We start from the raw sequence: 17725 nt of genomic DNA, 5'->3' as shown, positions 1-17725 counted from the left end.
TATCAGCAAACTTTTCTATAAAGGGTCAGATAGAAAATATTTTAGACACTTTGAATCATAGGGTCTCTTCTGTCTTTACTACTCAACTGCTACTAAACTGCAAAAGCAGGTACAGTCCCCCAGGACACCCGCCCCCCCCCCCCCAAAAAAAAAGCCAGTTATAGAATATAAGAACAGGTGTAGTAGTGTACCAATAAATTTTTACTTTAAAAAAAAAGATTAGATTTGGCCTCTGAACTATAGTTTGCCAACCCCTAAAGAATCTCATTCAGCTGAGTTTTAAAGACTCTTGAAATGACATATCTCAAAATTCTCAGAAAGGCCCAAAAGCAGCAGTCATACTTATATTCTTGCATCTCTTTTTGGAGGACAGTTTTCTTCCCAGAGGAATATGTGTTGAACCACACTAACCACAGCTGGCAGTACAACCTTTGCCTGCACTGTATGTTCCCACCTTACATAACTCACCAGGTGGTATGCAGGCAAGTGCTCAACAAACAGCTCTTCATGAAGGGAAGAAAAGTCCTAACTGGCATTACTTGCTCATTTCATTAGCCTACAGCTGGCTGTCCAGGTAACCAGGTGCTACCAGAGCCAATTTCAAGCTACTAAGATGTTTAATAACCAGCTTAACAAAACTCCTGAAAATTTAACAATTCTCTTGTTCATGCCAGTACAAGCCAGCTCTGGTATAATACTAAATCCACACAATAAATTCTGAAATGGTTGAATCCCCACTTCATAGCTGGGGAAAAAAAAAAAAAAAACTAAGCTAATCTGTGAAGTTACTAATACTCTAAAATACAAGTATAGAAAAGGCACTAGAGTTTTTTAAGTCTCCACAGACTGAATCTCTAGAAGAAAATGGAAGGAGTAATTTTATGATGAGATCTTTTTACTCTGATATTCCAGTTTTTCGAATTAGCCTCAATACCATAAAGCAAATACCCAAGGAATACAGCAAAGTAAAAATTAATACTTGAATTTACCAGAGCCACACTAAAAAGCCATAAAATTGTTTATAAAATGATGTCCAAGCCATCTTTTCATTTCTTGGAAGCAATAAAAAAAATCTCTTAAGTCACCCCACCCCTGGGTACAAAGCAATGAAAAGACAGCAGTACTTTCTTTTACCAAAAATGCTTTGCTTGAATCAATCAAACCACTGGTTAACAATCAGACAAACCCAAAGAGAAGGACATTGTGCAAAGCAATTGACCAAGACTAATCAACAATGTCAACATTGCAAAAGACAAAAAGCTGAAGAATTGTTTTAGATTAAAGGAGACTAAAGAATGAAGTAATAACAACTAGATGCAATGCATAATCCCTAACTGATCCCTCAACAATAGAAGGATGAAATTTAGATGGATGGAGAACTGGGGTATGGGTTGTACCCTAGGCCAGGGGTCAACAAACGTCTCAGTAAAGGACTAGATATAAATATTTTATGTTTTGTGAGCCACATATCCCCTTTTTTAATTATTCAAATCTGTTGTTGTATGGCCAAACAGCCATAGATATTTCTAAAAAATAAGTGGGCCACACCTGGCTCATAAGTTGTAGTTTACCAGCCCTGTGTTAGTCTTATTCTCATGAAATACCAGCAAAAAAGGTTAGGGGTTAAGTATTACAACATTGTTTTTTAAGTCTGAAGTGGTTCTAAATGATTCACAGAAGAGAGAAAGGGAGAGACAGGAAAGTCAGATGCGGTGTAATGTTAACACACTGCTGAATCTAGACCAAGGGCTATGGATTTTTATTGCAGGATTTTTGCAACATTTATGAGGGTTTGAAATTCTTCAAGACAAAACTTTCTCAACTATGTGAAATTACTGGTATGTGGCCCTGGGATGTGATATTCATCAAGGAGAATTGGTCACCTTTTGATCAGCAATTGCTACCCTCCCCACCGTGACCACCAGCTCGAATGCAGATTAGGGTGGCATGTGAACTCTAAGCATTGCCACCCCCATTTCTGAGAGCTGGAGTGGCCAGGAGACCATAGGGGGTCTGTCAGCTGGCTACCCAGTTTACCCTGCTGACCTCTGGTCCAAGCATCGCTGCAGGGTCTGTGATGGTAGACATGACCTCATTGATCAATTCCATAGGAATATCCCCCATAACTCGGGGTCTCTTGGCCTCCTCCAGAACGTGAGAGTCATTCATTTTCCTCTTTTCTCCTATGATAATCACAATAAAAGACAAACAATGGATGGTTTTAAACAGAAAATATATGCCAACTATCCAACTAATGTTCTAATAATGTTGATGGGTGTGGAGGTTGACTCTCACTTCACCAGGAGAAAAGGTGACAAAAGGAGTAGAAAAAAAAGGGAGCAGGTCACAATGACTTCCAACCCGGATCCATCTGGAATATTTCCTATTTGCTATGATAATTTTTAACTTGATCTATGAGTTATTAAAGCAAATGTTTCTTCATTTGCAAAATATAAAGGGATGTTCTAGTTATTATTGGTTAGTAATTCTAATATAGTCTCTTTGTAGTAAGAGGATAGGGTCCATATGACACCAAAATACAAAAAAAAAAAAAAAAAAAAAAAAGTTTGACAGCTGTTTTATGGCCTAAAATGGTTTTATTACTTTTTGAAAATAAATGTGCAGCGTCTTTATGGAAAGAATATGAATTTTCCAATTCTGAGGAGTAATGATTTCTAAACATCCATTAGTTTAAGCATATTGATCATGTTTTTAAGGCTTCTACATCTTTATTGATACATTTGCTTGCTTGATTGATGAATTACTCAGGGTTGTGTATTGAAACTTTAAACTATTATTTCTTCTTGTAGCTCAAGGAGAAATACACATATTCAAGCCTACGAGTATGTATATGTATACACAATGGTATATGAATTGTTTTCTTCTAGACAAATAATTTATTTTTTTCATTATAAAATGACTGACTTTATAATTAACTTTTTCCCATTTCTGCACTTTGGACCAGGGGTGGGGGTGGGGAATACCACTGAGCTTTTTATTATTTTATTTTATTTTATTTTTCTAGAGACAAGGTCTCACTAAGTTACCCAGGCTAGCCTCGAACTTGTGATCCTCCTACCTCAGCATCCCAAATTGCTGGGATTACAAATGTGTGACATACACCTGGCTTTTTATTGGTGGGAGGAGGGGGCCTTAAAACCTCACAAAGTGCCCTGGCCTATAAAGTAGGTGCAATTAACATGTCACATGCTGGGAAGGCCATGCAAAAGCAGAGAGAATATTTTCCCACTTTCCAGGAGACTGCATAATCGCTTTTTCCCCTTACAAGTGGTCAAGTTTTGTTTTTCCAGGTTTTTACTTTCATAAAATGTATTCATTTTTAAAATTAATTTTTTTCAACTTTTACATGTTTGAATCTAATTTATTCCTCAGATGTGAACCCCATCAAACACACTGCCACATAGTATTTTTACTCTCTTTAGTTAAAAAGGAGCAGAGTGATACCAAGTTCCTGGTCTACAGAAGATGCTTCCATATTATATATTACTTACTAAATAGCTGTATATAACTCTTACGTTGTTGTTTTTAGAGATAAGAATATTTTCAGATATCTGACCAATAAATCTTCAAATTCTATGAGTGACAAAGGGAAATGTTGCAAACTATATGTTTTTGTAGATGAGGTTTACACCTGTCATGGCTGAAACCTGAAAGACTAACAGTATTATTATAAGAAAGCATTTCAATTGCATTCCAACTCTTTGATAGAGAGAACAACACACATGGCTAAATATACTTCATATAAGATCCTCTTCTCTCCCTTTTCCTAGCACTTCTTTTATTTCAAAGCTTAATCCTATCCATAATTTGTTTGAATAGACAATTTTAAGTCCAATCTGTGGACAGAAAGGAACCCTTAAAACATTCTATGTGGCTGGGGATATAGCTCATGGATATAGCATGCTAGGAAAGCACTAGAAGCCTGAGGTTCAACCCTATAGTGCCACAAAAAAATAAAATAAAATAAAAATAAAAATTCTATGATTGTAAAATATTTCTAGGATTAAAAGATGCTTGTGCCCATGTGGCAGATTATTTTAATGACCAAATTCTTTCCCCTGCTATCATCCACATGCTCTGCCATGTGACTGCAGCTTTTCCAACAAAAAGAATAGGCAACATTTCTCCCTTTCTCTACCCCTTTGACTCTGAATTCAAATGTGTGACTTGCTTTCAATGACAAAATGAGGCAGAAGTGATGGAGTAACAGTTCCAAGTCAAGGCTTCAAGACACTGCATATGTTTGCTTGCTCTCTGGTGCTTCTGCCACTGTCACAAAAAGGACATTTCTGCACAGCCCAAGGTCCCAGAAGGATGATGAGAGATATACAGAACAGAGTTTCTCTCATGTAATTGCTATAGCCAAGTAAAGCCCAGAACACAGGCCCCAGTCAAAGCATAGACTTTTAAGTCCACCTCACCAAGATCCTGAGACTAGCTAAGCTCTGCCAACTACCAGACAATACAGCAAATGAGTGAGCTATGCTAATTAGTCATTACAGATCTTAAGACTGTATTCTGGATTAGTTTAGTACATAGCAATAACTTACAAACACAGTCCAAATCCTAAACCAAAGTGATTTCCAGACATTAAAATCTGGTCATGCACAATTTGTAATTGTTTTTTTTTTTTTTTTTTTTTTTTTTTTTTTACTTTTGGTGCTCTGCAGACATTGGAGCTCCTAGGGCAAGTCACAGCCCTCTCATCTCCTCTGAAGAGCTTACCTGGGTTTGCCTCAAGCCCAGAAGAGGCTTTGCAAGCAGGACTGGTGCTCCCTCCATTTGGCTGCTCAAGAGAAGATGAGTTTGAATTGTATGAAACTGTCCCAGCCACAGGAGGTGGATTGATAACTGCCCCAACAAAAGAAAAAGAAGGTATTAAATGACTCTTCTTTTCAGGCAACAAGAAACCAAGACAATAAAATACCATTCTATTTTTACCAAATACCTCACAAGAAAAGTCATTTTTAAAATAAAAAACATGGACATCAAGATAATAAAGACAGTATTAGTATAACTCATTGAATAAAATAAGTTTCTGAATCCATATTGAAACACATGAATGAATGAATGAATGAATGAATGATGAGGAAGCAAAGTTCTTCCATACAAATGCCAACAAATAAATAAGGAAAGACTGATGGAAGGTAGTTTAAAATTTTTTTAAAAAATCACCATTTGGCAGCCATCATACAATAACTCATTCAGGAAAGATCATGTATGTAGACTAAACTTTATGAGTATAATTTTGATGAAGACAGAATATTTGCATAAGTCTAGAGTACCTCCTCACAAAAGTATTTTTCAATTACAAAAGGAAAAGTTGGTGATGCTATGATGGAGAAAGCCAGCGGACACCAACTTCACCAAGCGATCAAACCCAATGCAAGCAACCATGGTACAAGTTGGCAATCATAAGTTTCCTGAGGTGATGAGAAAGCTGCTATAGACTACATTGTTAAGACAAGAGACAAAACTGAAGAGAGTCTACAGATTAGATGACAATAAAGAAAATATAGAAAAATGTTCATAACTGGTGAATCTAGACCATCTTTATCCTATTCTTGTAACTCTTCTGTAAATCTGAAAGTATTTCTAAGCAAGTTTTGCTGTTGGTGTATGTTTGTTTTGCTATTGTACAAAGAGGATGCTCCTTTGCTAGCTGTGCTGCTTATCCATAGCTGAAAAGGTGAAAAATAATGAGGGGTATAGACATTCTCAGTGACACTGGTCATAGGATGGCAGATCAGATACCCAGAAAGAAAGTTCACCCAACTTTTAATGCAGTCAAAGCTCTTTGTGCAGAGAACAACATTCTCATCAATCAAGAAAGTGATGGAATAAGGAAACCAAGCAATAGTGAGCCTAACCCCCCGTACTTCTAACTGAATAGTAATTGATATACAACAAATCAAAATAAAACCAGGGGTAGTGGTATACACTTGAAGTCCCAGCTATTGGGAAGGCTGAGGTAGGAAGATGGCTTGAGCCTAAGGATTTGAGGTCAGACTGGCCAACACAAATAGACCCCATCTCCCCCCCCCCCAAAAAAAAATCAGAATACAATAAAATACCAAACTGTAACAGTTTAGGTCAGAAATATTCCCCAGAGGTTTATGTGGTAAAGGCTTGAGCCTCAATGATGCATAACTGAATGAGCCATTGGGAGGTGGTAGAACTTGCAAGTAGAACCTGGTTGGAGGAGGTGGGTCACTGGGGGCATGTCCTTGAAAGTTATGTCTTCTCCTGGCCTCCCTCTGTCTCTCCCTTCTCCTTCCTAGCTGCCGTGAAATGAGCAGTTTTCCTCACCATGCCCTTTCACCCTGATGTTCTGCCTGACTCGGACCCAAAGCAATGAAGCCAACTGACCATGGACTCAAACCTCTGAAACACTGAGCCAACATACATCTTTCCTCCTTCAAGTTGTTTTTCTCAGGTATTTTCTCACACAACAAAGAGCTAACTAATATATAGGCTGTTATATTTCTTCTTCCAGCATACAGGCCATCTGAATTTCAAAGTACCCTGCAGTGACTCTATACCAAGAGGAAGCTCTAATGATTCAAAGGACATCTAAGAGTCTTGCAAAACTTCAGAGCCATCATTACAAATGTCATTTATTACAGTTGCATCCGTGCATAGACATGCCAATTAGGTAAATGATTATACTCATCTTTCCCCTAAAAAGAACACACTGCAATTACAGCAGTATGCTGCTGACAACTTCATGTAATACTAAAGCGATTGTATACTAAAAAGTGTATAATCCCACTCAACTGGGGATGACCTTAGCCACAGAATTAAACACAAAATTCTCACTGAGTCAAAGAACCTCGGCTTTCTTCATCCTGTTCTATGACAGATTACATGTGGTCAGAACTTGAGCAGATTGGGAGGATGTGGGAAAGACAAGGGTCAAAGGTCTTTCACAAATGGAAAAATCCTCCCCAGAGTCCCTCCCAAAGAAAGCTAAGTTGATCCAGCTGAATAACTTTGGTGTCCCCCTGCCTGAAGGAGGAAATGATGCTCTTCACTCATTCCTTCTGTAAGCCTGAAGGGCACAGCTGCAGTGCACGCCAAGAGAATGCAATGGGCAGGTAGAGCTCCGGCTCCTGAGGTGGTGTAGGAGTTAGAAATTAGCCCCAGGTATGAAACCCAGCTCCATGCCTTATAAGCTGTGATTTGGGGCAACTTGTTGCTCAACCCTGAACTTCCATGTCCTCAACCACGCAAAAGAGATGATCATTCCAGGTTCCCAGGGTCTCTGAAAAGGCTTGAAGACATAAAGCAGGCCTCAAGCTTCACAGGCAAGCAATTAATAAAAGTATTATTATTGTATTATTATTACTGAAAAACTGGGTCTCTGATCATCAAAGAACTGCATTCATAGAAGAGAAAAAAAAATACATAGGAAAAAAAAAACAGGGCAAGGATACCATGGGGTGAGTACTATAAGACACAGTCATTCTCAAATACTACACATTAGAATTTCACCTAGGAGCTTTTAAAAGTCCCAACGTGTAGGTCACGCACCCCAGGCCAATAACATCCCACTCTCTTGGCGTGGCACTCACAATCTAGAACATTTCAAATCTCCATGGGTGGTTTCATCGTGCAGACACGTTTGAGAATCAAGAATAGGATACAGTCAGGTTTCTAAGAAAGCCTGGAAGAAAGGAGATATAGTCCTGGCAAGGGTGCATGGGAGGAATTAGGAAAGAGTTTGTGGGAGAGATGACATTTGGAAACTAAGTAGGATCAGGACAAAGATAAAATGAGCTGGGTGCCATACCACATGCCTACAATCCCAGCAACTCAGGAGGCTGAGGCAGGAGGAGGAGGTGGCTAAAGTGTGAGGAGGAGGAGGAAGGAGTAGAAGGAGAAAGTAGAGAAGGGGGAGAAAAAAAGATAAAATAAAATAGCACAAGTTCAGAGAACAATGGCCAGTAATTACAGAGAATGTGTCCAGTAAACACTGTGTCCAGACTGACAGCTCAAGTCTACAGAGAGTGTATAATATGAATGGGTAGGCCTTGTAGCACTGTAGGTTTTCAACCAAACATGAAATTATGACCTAAGGTGAAACTAAAAGGTCACAAAGGTGTTTTTGACATGTTTTTGGTAGCGAGAGTTTTTTTTAAAAAAGTTTTTGATCAGCTAGCCTCAACAACTTAGCAAGACCCTATCTCAAAATTTTAAAAATAAAATAAAATAAAAAGAACTGGGGATGTAGCTCAGTGGTAGAGCACCCCTGGATTCAATCTCCAGTATCCCCACAAAAAAATTTTTTTTTTAATTTACATTTAAATTTATATTTGCATTCATGATTGGGTTCTAGATTTTTAAAAGATCATAAATGACTCCTCCAATGCATTTTGCTATTTGGAAGTCATCAAACTCAAAAAAGCATATACTATATGATTCCTTCCAGATGACACACTATAAAAGGCAAAACTATAGGAACAAAAAAACAGAGTAGTGGTTGCCAGGGCTGGAGTATAACAATGAATGGACTATGAAGGTACTCAAGCGCATCTGTCTGGAGTGATGTGATACTTCAATCTTTTGATGATAATGATGGTTAATCAACTAAATGTGTTTGTCAAAACTCACAGGACACTAAAAAGGGTGAACATTACTGTATGTAAATTATATCTCAAAATTTTGGAGGGGGGATACTAGGGATTGAACCTAGGGGTGCTTTACCACTGAGTTACATTCCCCTGTCATTTTATTTTTTATGTTGAGACAGAATCTTGCTAAGTTGCCTAGGTTGGCCTCCAACTTGGGATCCTACTGCCTCAACCTCCCAAGTAGCTGGAATTGGCATGTGCCACCACACCCAGCCTCTTGATTTTGGGGGAGAAAGGGGGAGTACCAGAGGTTGAACTCAGAAGCACTCAACCACTGAGCCACATCCCCAGCCCCCCCCCCCTTTTTTTTTTTTGTATTTTATTTAGAAACAGGGTCTCACTGAGTTGCTTTAGCACCTCACTTTTGCTGAGGCTGGCTTTGAACTCATGATCCTCCTGCCTCAGCCTCTGGAGCCACTGGAATTACAAGCATGTGCCACCGTGCCTGGCTCTACTTGAATTTTTTTAAAGCAAAAATAAAATAACCTTTGCTGAGGGCAACACTCACAAGCCCCCATACGAACATGAGCTAGAACTCTATGAAAAACTTTGGACGGAGAAAATTCAACATTCTGTCTTTCCCCACCGCCAGGCATAAATTGTTGCTTCAGCACTTTTTTTTTTTTTTTTTTTTTTTTGCCAAACTTCTGTCTTCCAAGTGTCAAAAGCTGGAATTCAGATCCTTTTCCTAGGATCACTGTGACTAGAAAACACATCTCTCTCCCTTCCTCACAAAATGCCAACTGATGCCACCAGCTGACCTAAGGAAATGAAAGAGATGCCCTGCCCTACTGAAAAGTATTTCACATCCTGAAACAGATTATCACTCTCTTCCACTCACTAACCCACCATTATCCTGGGTAGTAAATGGATGTATAAAACGACACCACAGAGGAAGAAGCCAGACTGAGACTTGATTCCTGGGCATATTTAGCCATTGACTGAGATTATAAGTATCTGTGAATAAAGCTAGCAGCTGACTACAGAGCTGAACAACGGGTATGTTACACCTCCCATAAAATTGCAATGTGCAAGCTAAGGCTTCCTGCAGTTACTGTTGTTCTAACTACTCGGTGTGCACCTGCACTCCTCACTGACACAGATACAGTTACAAGGCTCTGGTGTGTACCCACTTTCTCCTCATTAATAGGATACAGATGCAAGATTCACCAAAGTGCTTGCTTTTTTGCTGGCTCTAATCTTTAATTTCCTGATGACATGCAGAATGAGCTACAAGGAACACTTCAAGTTGGCCTTCCTGATGGCTAATTAATGTTAAAGAAATTTACCTGTTTGGATTCCTAGCTGGCTGGTTCTGGAAGAGGCTGAAAGAAAATCCTGATCCCAGATAGGAGAGTTTTGACTATAAACTTCTTCCTCTAACATGGACAAAAACCTAAACACAAGAGTAAAAATAATAGTAAGATAAAAAGAGTGAAAAAAAAAATAACATGTTATTAGAGGAACAAAAGCCCTAATCATCTATGGCAATCACCCTAAACCTCTGAGTCTCACCTTCAACTCGTAATACACTAGGGAATCAAGACTGAAATGATGACTTATTTGGGCAGCCCTAACATATTTAAACACAGAAATGCATTTCTACAAACTATTCTCTGTTGACCTTATACAGCTGCATGCAACATAAAATACCCAGAACATTACACCATGGAAATGCATTAATCTTCCCCAGTGAGACTCAGCACACAATTTCAGCTCTCCATGTAGCTGTCATTGTCACTGTCATTACCACCACAAAAATTGCTGATGTTGATTGAATGCTTGCCTCGTGCCTGAATTGCTCCAGGAACTTCTTACTGAATCCTCATGAGACTTACAGTATTATATATTTTATTTACCACATGGTTACATGAGTTCTCACTGTGTGATAGGTAGTATTATCAGTGGGTGATGCTTACTAATTCACTTGATCTTCATATTGATACCATGAGATAGAATCACTTACTAAACCCATTTTACAGATGCAATAACTAATGCACTGTGAGATTAAATAACTGGTCCAAGTTCCCATAACTGCAAAATGGCAAGGCCAGGATTGGAACCAGTGATTAATTACTATGCTAACTTCCCATCATCTTATAACCAAAAGCATCTCAGGTTTTGGAAGCCCACAATAATCTCCTGGAGTTTTCTAACATATGGAGAATAAAAATAACTTTTTTTTTTTTAAATAGAAATACCTAAAAACACTAAAAGTAGTTAGTTCACCGTAGTAAGGCCATGGGTGATCTTTTTCTTCTTTTTACTTCTCTAAACCATGAACTTTTCTGCAACATGTACATTTATTACTTTTAGAATGAAATACAGATATTAAGGTTTTAAAGAAAACTGGCAAATAATAGAAAATAAGGGGAAGAAAGGCACAAGTTAAAGCCAAGCAGCACAAAAAAACAGCATATGAGGACAGAAAAGATAAGGATATAAAAGCCCTGACCATGTATCTGAGAGCCAGAGTCCTCAATGGATGCTGGCAAGCTGATCCCAGCTCTCACTCTGAGATATCCCAAGACTCAAATAGCGCCTCAGACCTCAAAATGTGTTGATTCTGCTTTCAAAACTGTAGGTTGAATCCCCAACAGCCTAGAATGTTGTCATATTCAGTGAAAGGGGATTTAAAAGCAGAAGTGGGTGGTAGTGTTACCCTACTATTAGTAACAGAGAAGAAAGCAGCGTTGATTTTTTAACTCAACAGAATAAGCGTGCCAGAACTGAGGGCTGATAGAACAAAACACACTATAATTAGCAAATATCTGCAAAAAGAAAATGAATTTGCTGTGGGGGAAAAAAATGTCACTATGCAAAGTAATTAAAATTTATCTTTGAGCAGCATAACAGGTGTGTGTGTGTGTTGGGGGAGGGTGGTCCCTCTTTGTCCCTTGTTCCTTGGCTTAGAGACAGAATGGCAACTATCATCATAAAATATAAGCTGTCACTTTTGTGGCAAATATAATAGAGAAATAAGTATGAACTGCTTCAATATCTAAGGAAAAAAAGCTTAGACCAGTTAATATGCAGCCACTGAAAGACATAAGCATACCCAAAAATTTTAACTCATTTGAGAGGTAACATTTAAATTGCAGTTTAAGTGCCTTGTCTCATATGCTGGTTTCCTGGGGATAAATCAATCTGACAATCAGGATGCTAGGAAATATGTGAAAATATCTGTTGTTCAGCTGAAAGAAAAGTCTGTCAGCATTATCCAAGACATCCTCCATGAAAGTTTTAGGATTTGGATTAAACTGCCAAGGAATTTTCAGTTTCTATCAGAGAAGCATTTTTATCATTGGTATTTGGACCAGACTTAACAATTAAAACCATGTTTCCTGAGACACAAAATTGGATACTCCAATAATAATATCTTAGTAATCAAAATCTAATTTCTCAAATAAAACAGATTTCAATTCAATTACCTCTGGTCAAAAAAGATAATACCTATAAAGAAAAAAAAAAAAAAGATAATACCTCCTCTCACACTCTATTCTCTAAATCGACAGTTCTCAATAGGGTGAGGAAAAAGGCTATATCATACCTAGAGAGCCTTTTGAAATTACACCCTCTCCCTCCTCCAACAAGTACGGATCAGGCAGAATGACAACCGCAAAGTGAACTGTTTCATTCATGTCTTACTATCTCTGCTCCACAAGTTATCAATTGTGCCTTCTGTCCCTCTCACTAGCAGCCAAACTCTTTGGCTTAAATTTTTGCTTCTTAGCATTGAAAATGCATTTCCAAGGCCAACAGTGCAGCCTTTCAATGTTCTACTGGTTTGACACATTCCTTTCATTTAAAGATCTTAAAAGATAATGTCTCAGAGCTCTGGTAGAGTAAGAGGCACAAGAATATGTATATTCTATAAGAAATTGAGTGCAGAGATACAAAGTTCATGCTAAAGGAAGCCTCTACTCCTGGCCAGCCCTCCTTTTTGTTTTTAAGAAAGACAGGGCTTCACTAAATTGTCCAGGCTAGCCTAGAACTTCTGATCCTCCAGCCTCTGCCTCTCAAGCAACTGGGATTACAGGCATGTGCCACTACACCCAGTTCTGTTCTTACAGTCTAGTTTCCAAAGCATGTAGAACAGAGATAGAGGCAGGTAATTCACCAGTACTTAGAGGGGGGTGGAGAATAGGAATGAAAAAAACAGCCACTTGAGTTCTTTTATACCACCTGAGTGGATGGAACCTGTGGATATGGATCCTCCCCCACCATCCTTTAGTTTCAACAAAGTGCTGGCCCACTATAGGAGACCCAGAGACAATGGTCCAGATGGTGGAAGGTGAATGGAACTTGTAAGGGACAATGGTTGCAGTTAACAAGCTAATAAAAACTGGAACACACCCAAGAAGATGGACAAAAGAAATTGAGGGACTTTCTTCCCAAGGATGCTTGTTTATCATTCCAGATTTTGTTATCTATGCAGGCTTCGACATGTATTAGCAACCTGAAGTTCTGCAAGAGCAAGAGTTCTCCCTTACTTTGGGAAATGGGTGAGGATTAGAGTTCGTTTCTCAAGAGGCAGTTTGTCTTTTTCCTGTCTTGCTTGTTCCAGGAGCTGTCGCCTCATGACAGTGAAGACTGAGCGAAGCAATGTTCTCCCGAACACCTGGGTGGTTTCATACCGAGGTAGACTGTCACAGAACTGTGGCACATTGCAGTAACACAGCCACCTGCAACGAGGAGACAAGCACCCTTAGTGTCCCATGCAAAATATCCAATTATGGTGACTCTCAATACAATTACCCACCCCACCCCACCAAGAAACTAAGCCTGCAATGATAAGCAAGAACATGATGACCAGCCAGTAGAACTTGAGAATTAGAATAGATTTCCCTTAAACCACTGTGTGGGTCCAGTTCTGTTAGAATCGTCCTATTCTGCTATATCATTACACTAAGTCATAGAGTCAAACAGCCCTGGAATCAAATCCTTGCTTTGCCACATAACTGGCTTTTTGTAACTTTGGAAGTTTTATGTTATTCAGTCTATACTTCCTTACCTATAAAATAGGGACAACAATTATAGCAAATTCATTCAGTTCTTTGAATATTAAATGAAATAACATGTGTAAGACGCATTGTGTAATTCAAGTTTCTGGTACATAAATTAACAATAGTTTAAATAAAAGAAACAGGTAAAAAGAGGAGCTGAAAAAGTCCCATTGATGAAAGAATCAGAATCCAGCAGACTAGTCCTGAGTGAAGTTTAAGATTTCTTTAAAATGTCCAAGCAGAACTCAGATATTACCAAAGCTACAGTGGGAAGATGTCATTTTATTAAGATAGCATGTATGAAAAGTCAGTGGCTTAGAAGCTATGAAAATAAAGAGTATAAACAGTTCTAATGCAGTATAATAAAAGTCATTTATGAGTATTATGCTAAAGAAATATTTAGATAGCTTGATAACTCTTCCAAGGGAATGAGAATGTAAATAGAAGATAACACTGTTCCTATCCCAAAGAAGTTAAGTATGACCATGTTCAAATACTTGAAAACTATTTCTGCTGTTGGTTAGTTGTGAGGCCCTTTGCAAGAAAATTTCTTTCTCTAATCCTATATTTTCAAGTGAGAGATTGAACTTGACTGTCATGTCCCAAGTGTTTTTTTTTTTCATTCCTTTTTTTAAAATTTTTATTTATTTTTTTAGTCATACATAACAGTAGAGTGCATTTTGACATATAATACATACACAGAATGTACATACATCAATCATATTGTCTATTCTATCCTGCTGCCCTTCCTATCCTCCATACTCCTCCCCTCCTCTCTCATCCTTTCTCTCTATCCAATCTAATGTGACACACTTTTTTTTTTCCATTTTCTCATTACAACATCATATATGTATTCTGTATGACAATGAGGTTCTCCTTCCATCTTCTGTGCAAACTCCCCTTCTCTCTCAGGAAGATAGGATCTTCAAAACTGTTCAAAGCTCTCTCAAAATACAGGAAGTAATAAGCTTCCACCATCTGTCTCCAGGTACATTTTGCAATGACTCAAAGTTGAAAATGCGCTTCAGTGTTGCAAGAGGCTTGCAGCAGGAGAGCTCAGACCAGAGGGAAATGTGGGGTTTTCTTGAGATCTGACTTCAGTTCTGGGTATGCTGGCACTTTATGGTGTTTAATGTAGAAAGCTAGACAATGAAAGACCTTTCAAAACTGTGGTCATTTTGGGGCAGAGGGGTGTCACGGAAGTCTCCTAGAGATGCAAGGTATGAAATTCCCAGGACCCAGCAAATGGGATGCAACAATGGGAATCACAGAGGATGGTACCAAATCAGGGAAATCTGGTCAAAAGCGTCATTTCATAGATCCTTATTTCTTGGTAGCAGATCCAAATCATCCTCTTCTACGATAGGGCTGCTTTTCAGAACTTAAAAGCTTTCCTCCCCGTGTGCTTTTCCTGTTCCTATTTAAATTAGGACAAGCTTTCTAACGTGCCCGAACTGCCACAGGAAGTGCTCCATGAACCCCAAGCCCTTTAGAATGGAATAATACTGATTCACTCATGCCGGGGGCCTTTTCCTGCGGATCACATATTTACCCCATAAGTTGGTGATGGCGGTGGTGGTGCTTCGCCTTTATAGATGAAACCTTTCGTCTGTGTTAGCTCATCTGCATAGATTCACATTTAATCTTAAAATCCTGCTACTCTTTCTATTACTCCTCTCAACTTTTCTCTTTGTAATTTATACCCAAATGTCATTTTACAATACTGAAATGGACTCCTATGTGTTATACTGTGTCATGTCAAACTGAAAGCAGTGATTGTAGTAGCAGAAAAAAACTAGAAAGAGCATTTATTTTGTAAATCATAAGATACTCTATAGAGAAATTCATCACGCTCAAAACCAAGCCTTACTGAATGTTAACACTTGATAAAGTTAACAAATTATTTAGGGCTGAGGGGAGACCAGATCCCAAGTAACCAATTATGAAACTACAAAAGTAAGAGGTGACAAACTTAATAACCAGAAGCTCAGCTTCATGAGACTCTGGTTACTCCAAGACTATTTTAAGACATAACAGTATAACAAAGTGTGTACCATCTTCTGCTACTTAGACCAGGGCTATTCAATAAAGCTTTCAACAATGATGAAAATATTCTAATTATATATTAGCATATATCTATGCTAATACAATAGTCGTCCACAACTGGAACTATCACTTCAAATGTAGCTAGTACAACTATGGGGCTTAAGTATTAATCTTCTTTCATTGACTTCAATTTTATTTTTAAATAGAAACAGTGTAAAATATTTTTTCACTAAACACAACTTTATTGTTTCAGTAGTACTCCATTTTGTTTTAATTGTTTAAAATTTAGTGACTGAATTAAATGAAGATATATTATAAGCACAAAATTTACACCAAATTTAAAACACTTAGTACAAAGAAAGTAAAAATACATTCTTGATAATTTTTCACTGATTATAGAGATAGATGATGATATTTTTCATATGTTGAGCAAAACAAAACATTAAAATTAATTTCCTATATATTAATTCTTTTTAATATAGCTACCAGGAAATGTAAAAATCACAGTGCAGCTTACATTATTTATCTCCTGGACAATGCTGGGTTAGAACCTAGACGCACTGAGGGGTGTGGTTCGGTGGTAGGCCTGCCTGGCAAATGCAAGGCTCTGGGTTCAATCCCAAGCACTTCCAAAACAGAAAAAAAAAAAATCTAAGAGCTTTTCCATCTGTGGAGGAAACCTCATGGCAGAAAGATTTGTTCTGCCTCCAAGACTGATGGTATTTCTGCTACAGAAATGACAGGTCATAAATATTATCATAAAATTTTATCCAAAAGTGCTTAACAGGTCATTCAATCTTCCCAGGGTTTAAAGGAAGACTGAAGAAATTATGATTATCTACTAAAATTTTTCTAATAATAGGTGCCCATTCATTTCCTCTGAGAGCCATTTTGCAGACCTCGATTTATGCTTTCCAGTTTTGTCTTTAATTCCAAGATTAATCTTATTTTATAGTCTGTAAAGTGCACAGTACCTAGGACAAGGATGCTGGGTCAATGCATGCCGTGGTGGGGAGAATCGGTGGTGTTTTAATTAACTGACATGGTCACTGCATACAGTGAGAAAGGAGGAAATGGGCTGGCATGGCCACAGGTCCTCCTCCAAAGGCTCAACAGCAGGAAAAGATTTTACCTAAATGGCTAAAACCAGCTCTTCTCAGAAGTAACCTATTTCCTTCATTTTCTACATCTAACAAAGAGGGCATTTAAATGGGGAACGGTGGTGCATGCCTATAATCCCAGTAACTTGGGAAGCTGAGGCAGGAGAATCACAAGTTCAAAGCCAGCCTCAGCAATGGTGAGGCGCTAAGCAACTCAGTGCGACCCTGTCTCTAAATAAAATAAAAAGTAGGGCTGGAAACATGGCTCAGTGGTTGAGTGTCCCTGAGTTCAATCCCTAGTATCTTATCTACACACTGTTTACTCATTTTTCAAATAACTGTCAGATTTTTTACATCCTATTGATGTTTTACAACAATGTTTTCTTTAAAATGCAAATAGAATTGGAAAATTTGAACACCAAGACCATTTTGTTCCTATGCTCGCTGAACTAAAAATCTAATTTTCAGGAATTAACTGAACTCACCTGGCTCACTGGAAATAAAGGATAATTACTACAGATGTAGCATCCCAAATCCAAAATGCTTTCAAATCTGAAACTTATAATAAGTTTTCAAATTAGGGATGCTCAATCAGAAAAGTCTGTGCAAATATTTCAAAAATTTTAAATTCCAAATCTGAAACACTTCTGGTTCCAAAAACTTTTGGATAAAGGATACTGAATGTGAACTGTAGTCCAGACTAGGAGCTAGATCTCCTGCCTCCTGAGCTGCTGATCTTCTTACTGATAATTACTATTCTGGACGTACAAGTCTCATCAAGAATAGTCAGTATGCATGGTGATGAGCTCCCCTTCAGAGAACAATGACTACATGAAACTATTTCCCAATATCAAGTTAACTGTATCTAACCTGCTCTATGGTTGGTTTGTTTGCAGTGGTAGGGATGGAACCCTGGGCC

General features: G+C 38.2%; 1 protein-coding gene across 7 annotated transcripts in view; it reads right to left on the bottom strand.

The window, feature by feature from the left end:
• The window catches only part of Kat2b (lysine acetyltransferase 2B), a 104016-nt gene that overhangs the window by 23842 nt on the left and 62449 nt on the right, over positions 1 to 17725 (bottom strand). For all 7 annotated transcript variants that reach the window (XM_071619445.1, XM_071619465.1, XM_071619476.1 and 4 more), the window contains exons 6-9: positions 13148 to 13339; positions 9944 to 10050; positions 4747 to 4872; positions 2047 to 2183 (exon numbers count right to left, since the gene is read on the bottom strand). In XM_071619445.1, the coding sequence (XP_071475546.1) occupies positions 2047 to 2183; positions 4747 to 4872; positions 9944 to 10050; positions 13148 to 13339 (562 nt within the window). The remainder of the gene's footprint in view (positions 1 to 2046; positions 2184 to 4746; positions 4873 to 9943; positions 10051 to 13147; positions 13340 to 17725) is intronic.

Source organism: Marmota flaviventris, chromosome 1 (assembly GCF_047511675.1).
Source record: "Marmota flaviventris isolate mMarFla1 chromosome 1, mMarFla1.hap1, whole genome shotgun sequence".
Classification (NCBI taxonomy): Eukaryota; Metazoa; Chordata; class Mammalia; order Rodentia; family Sciuridae; genus Marmota; species Marmota flaviventris.
This window is presented reverse-complemented; position numbering and strand designations above follow the sequence as displayed.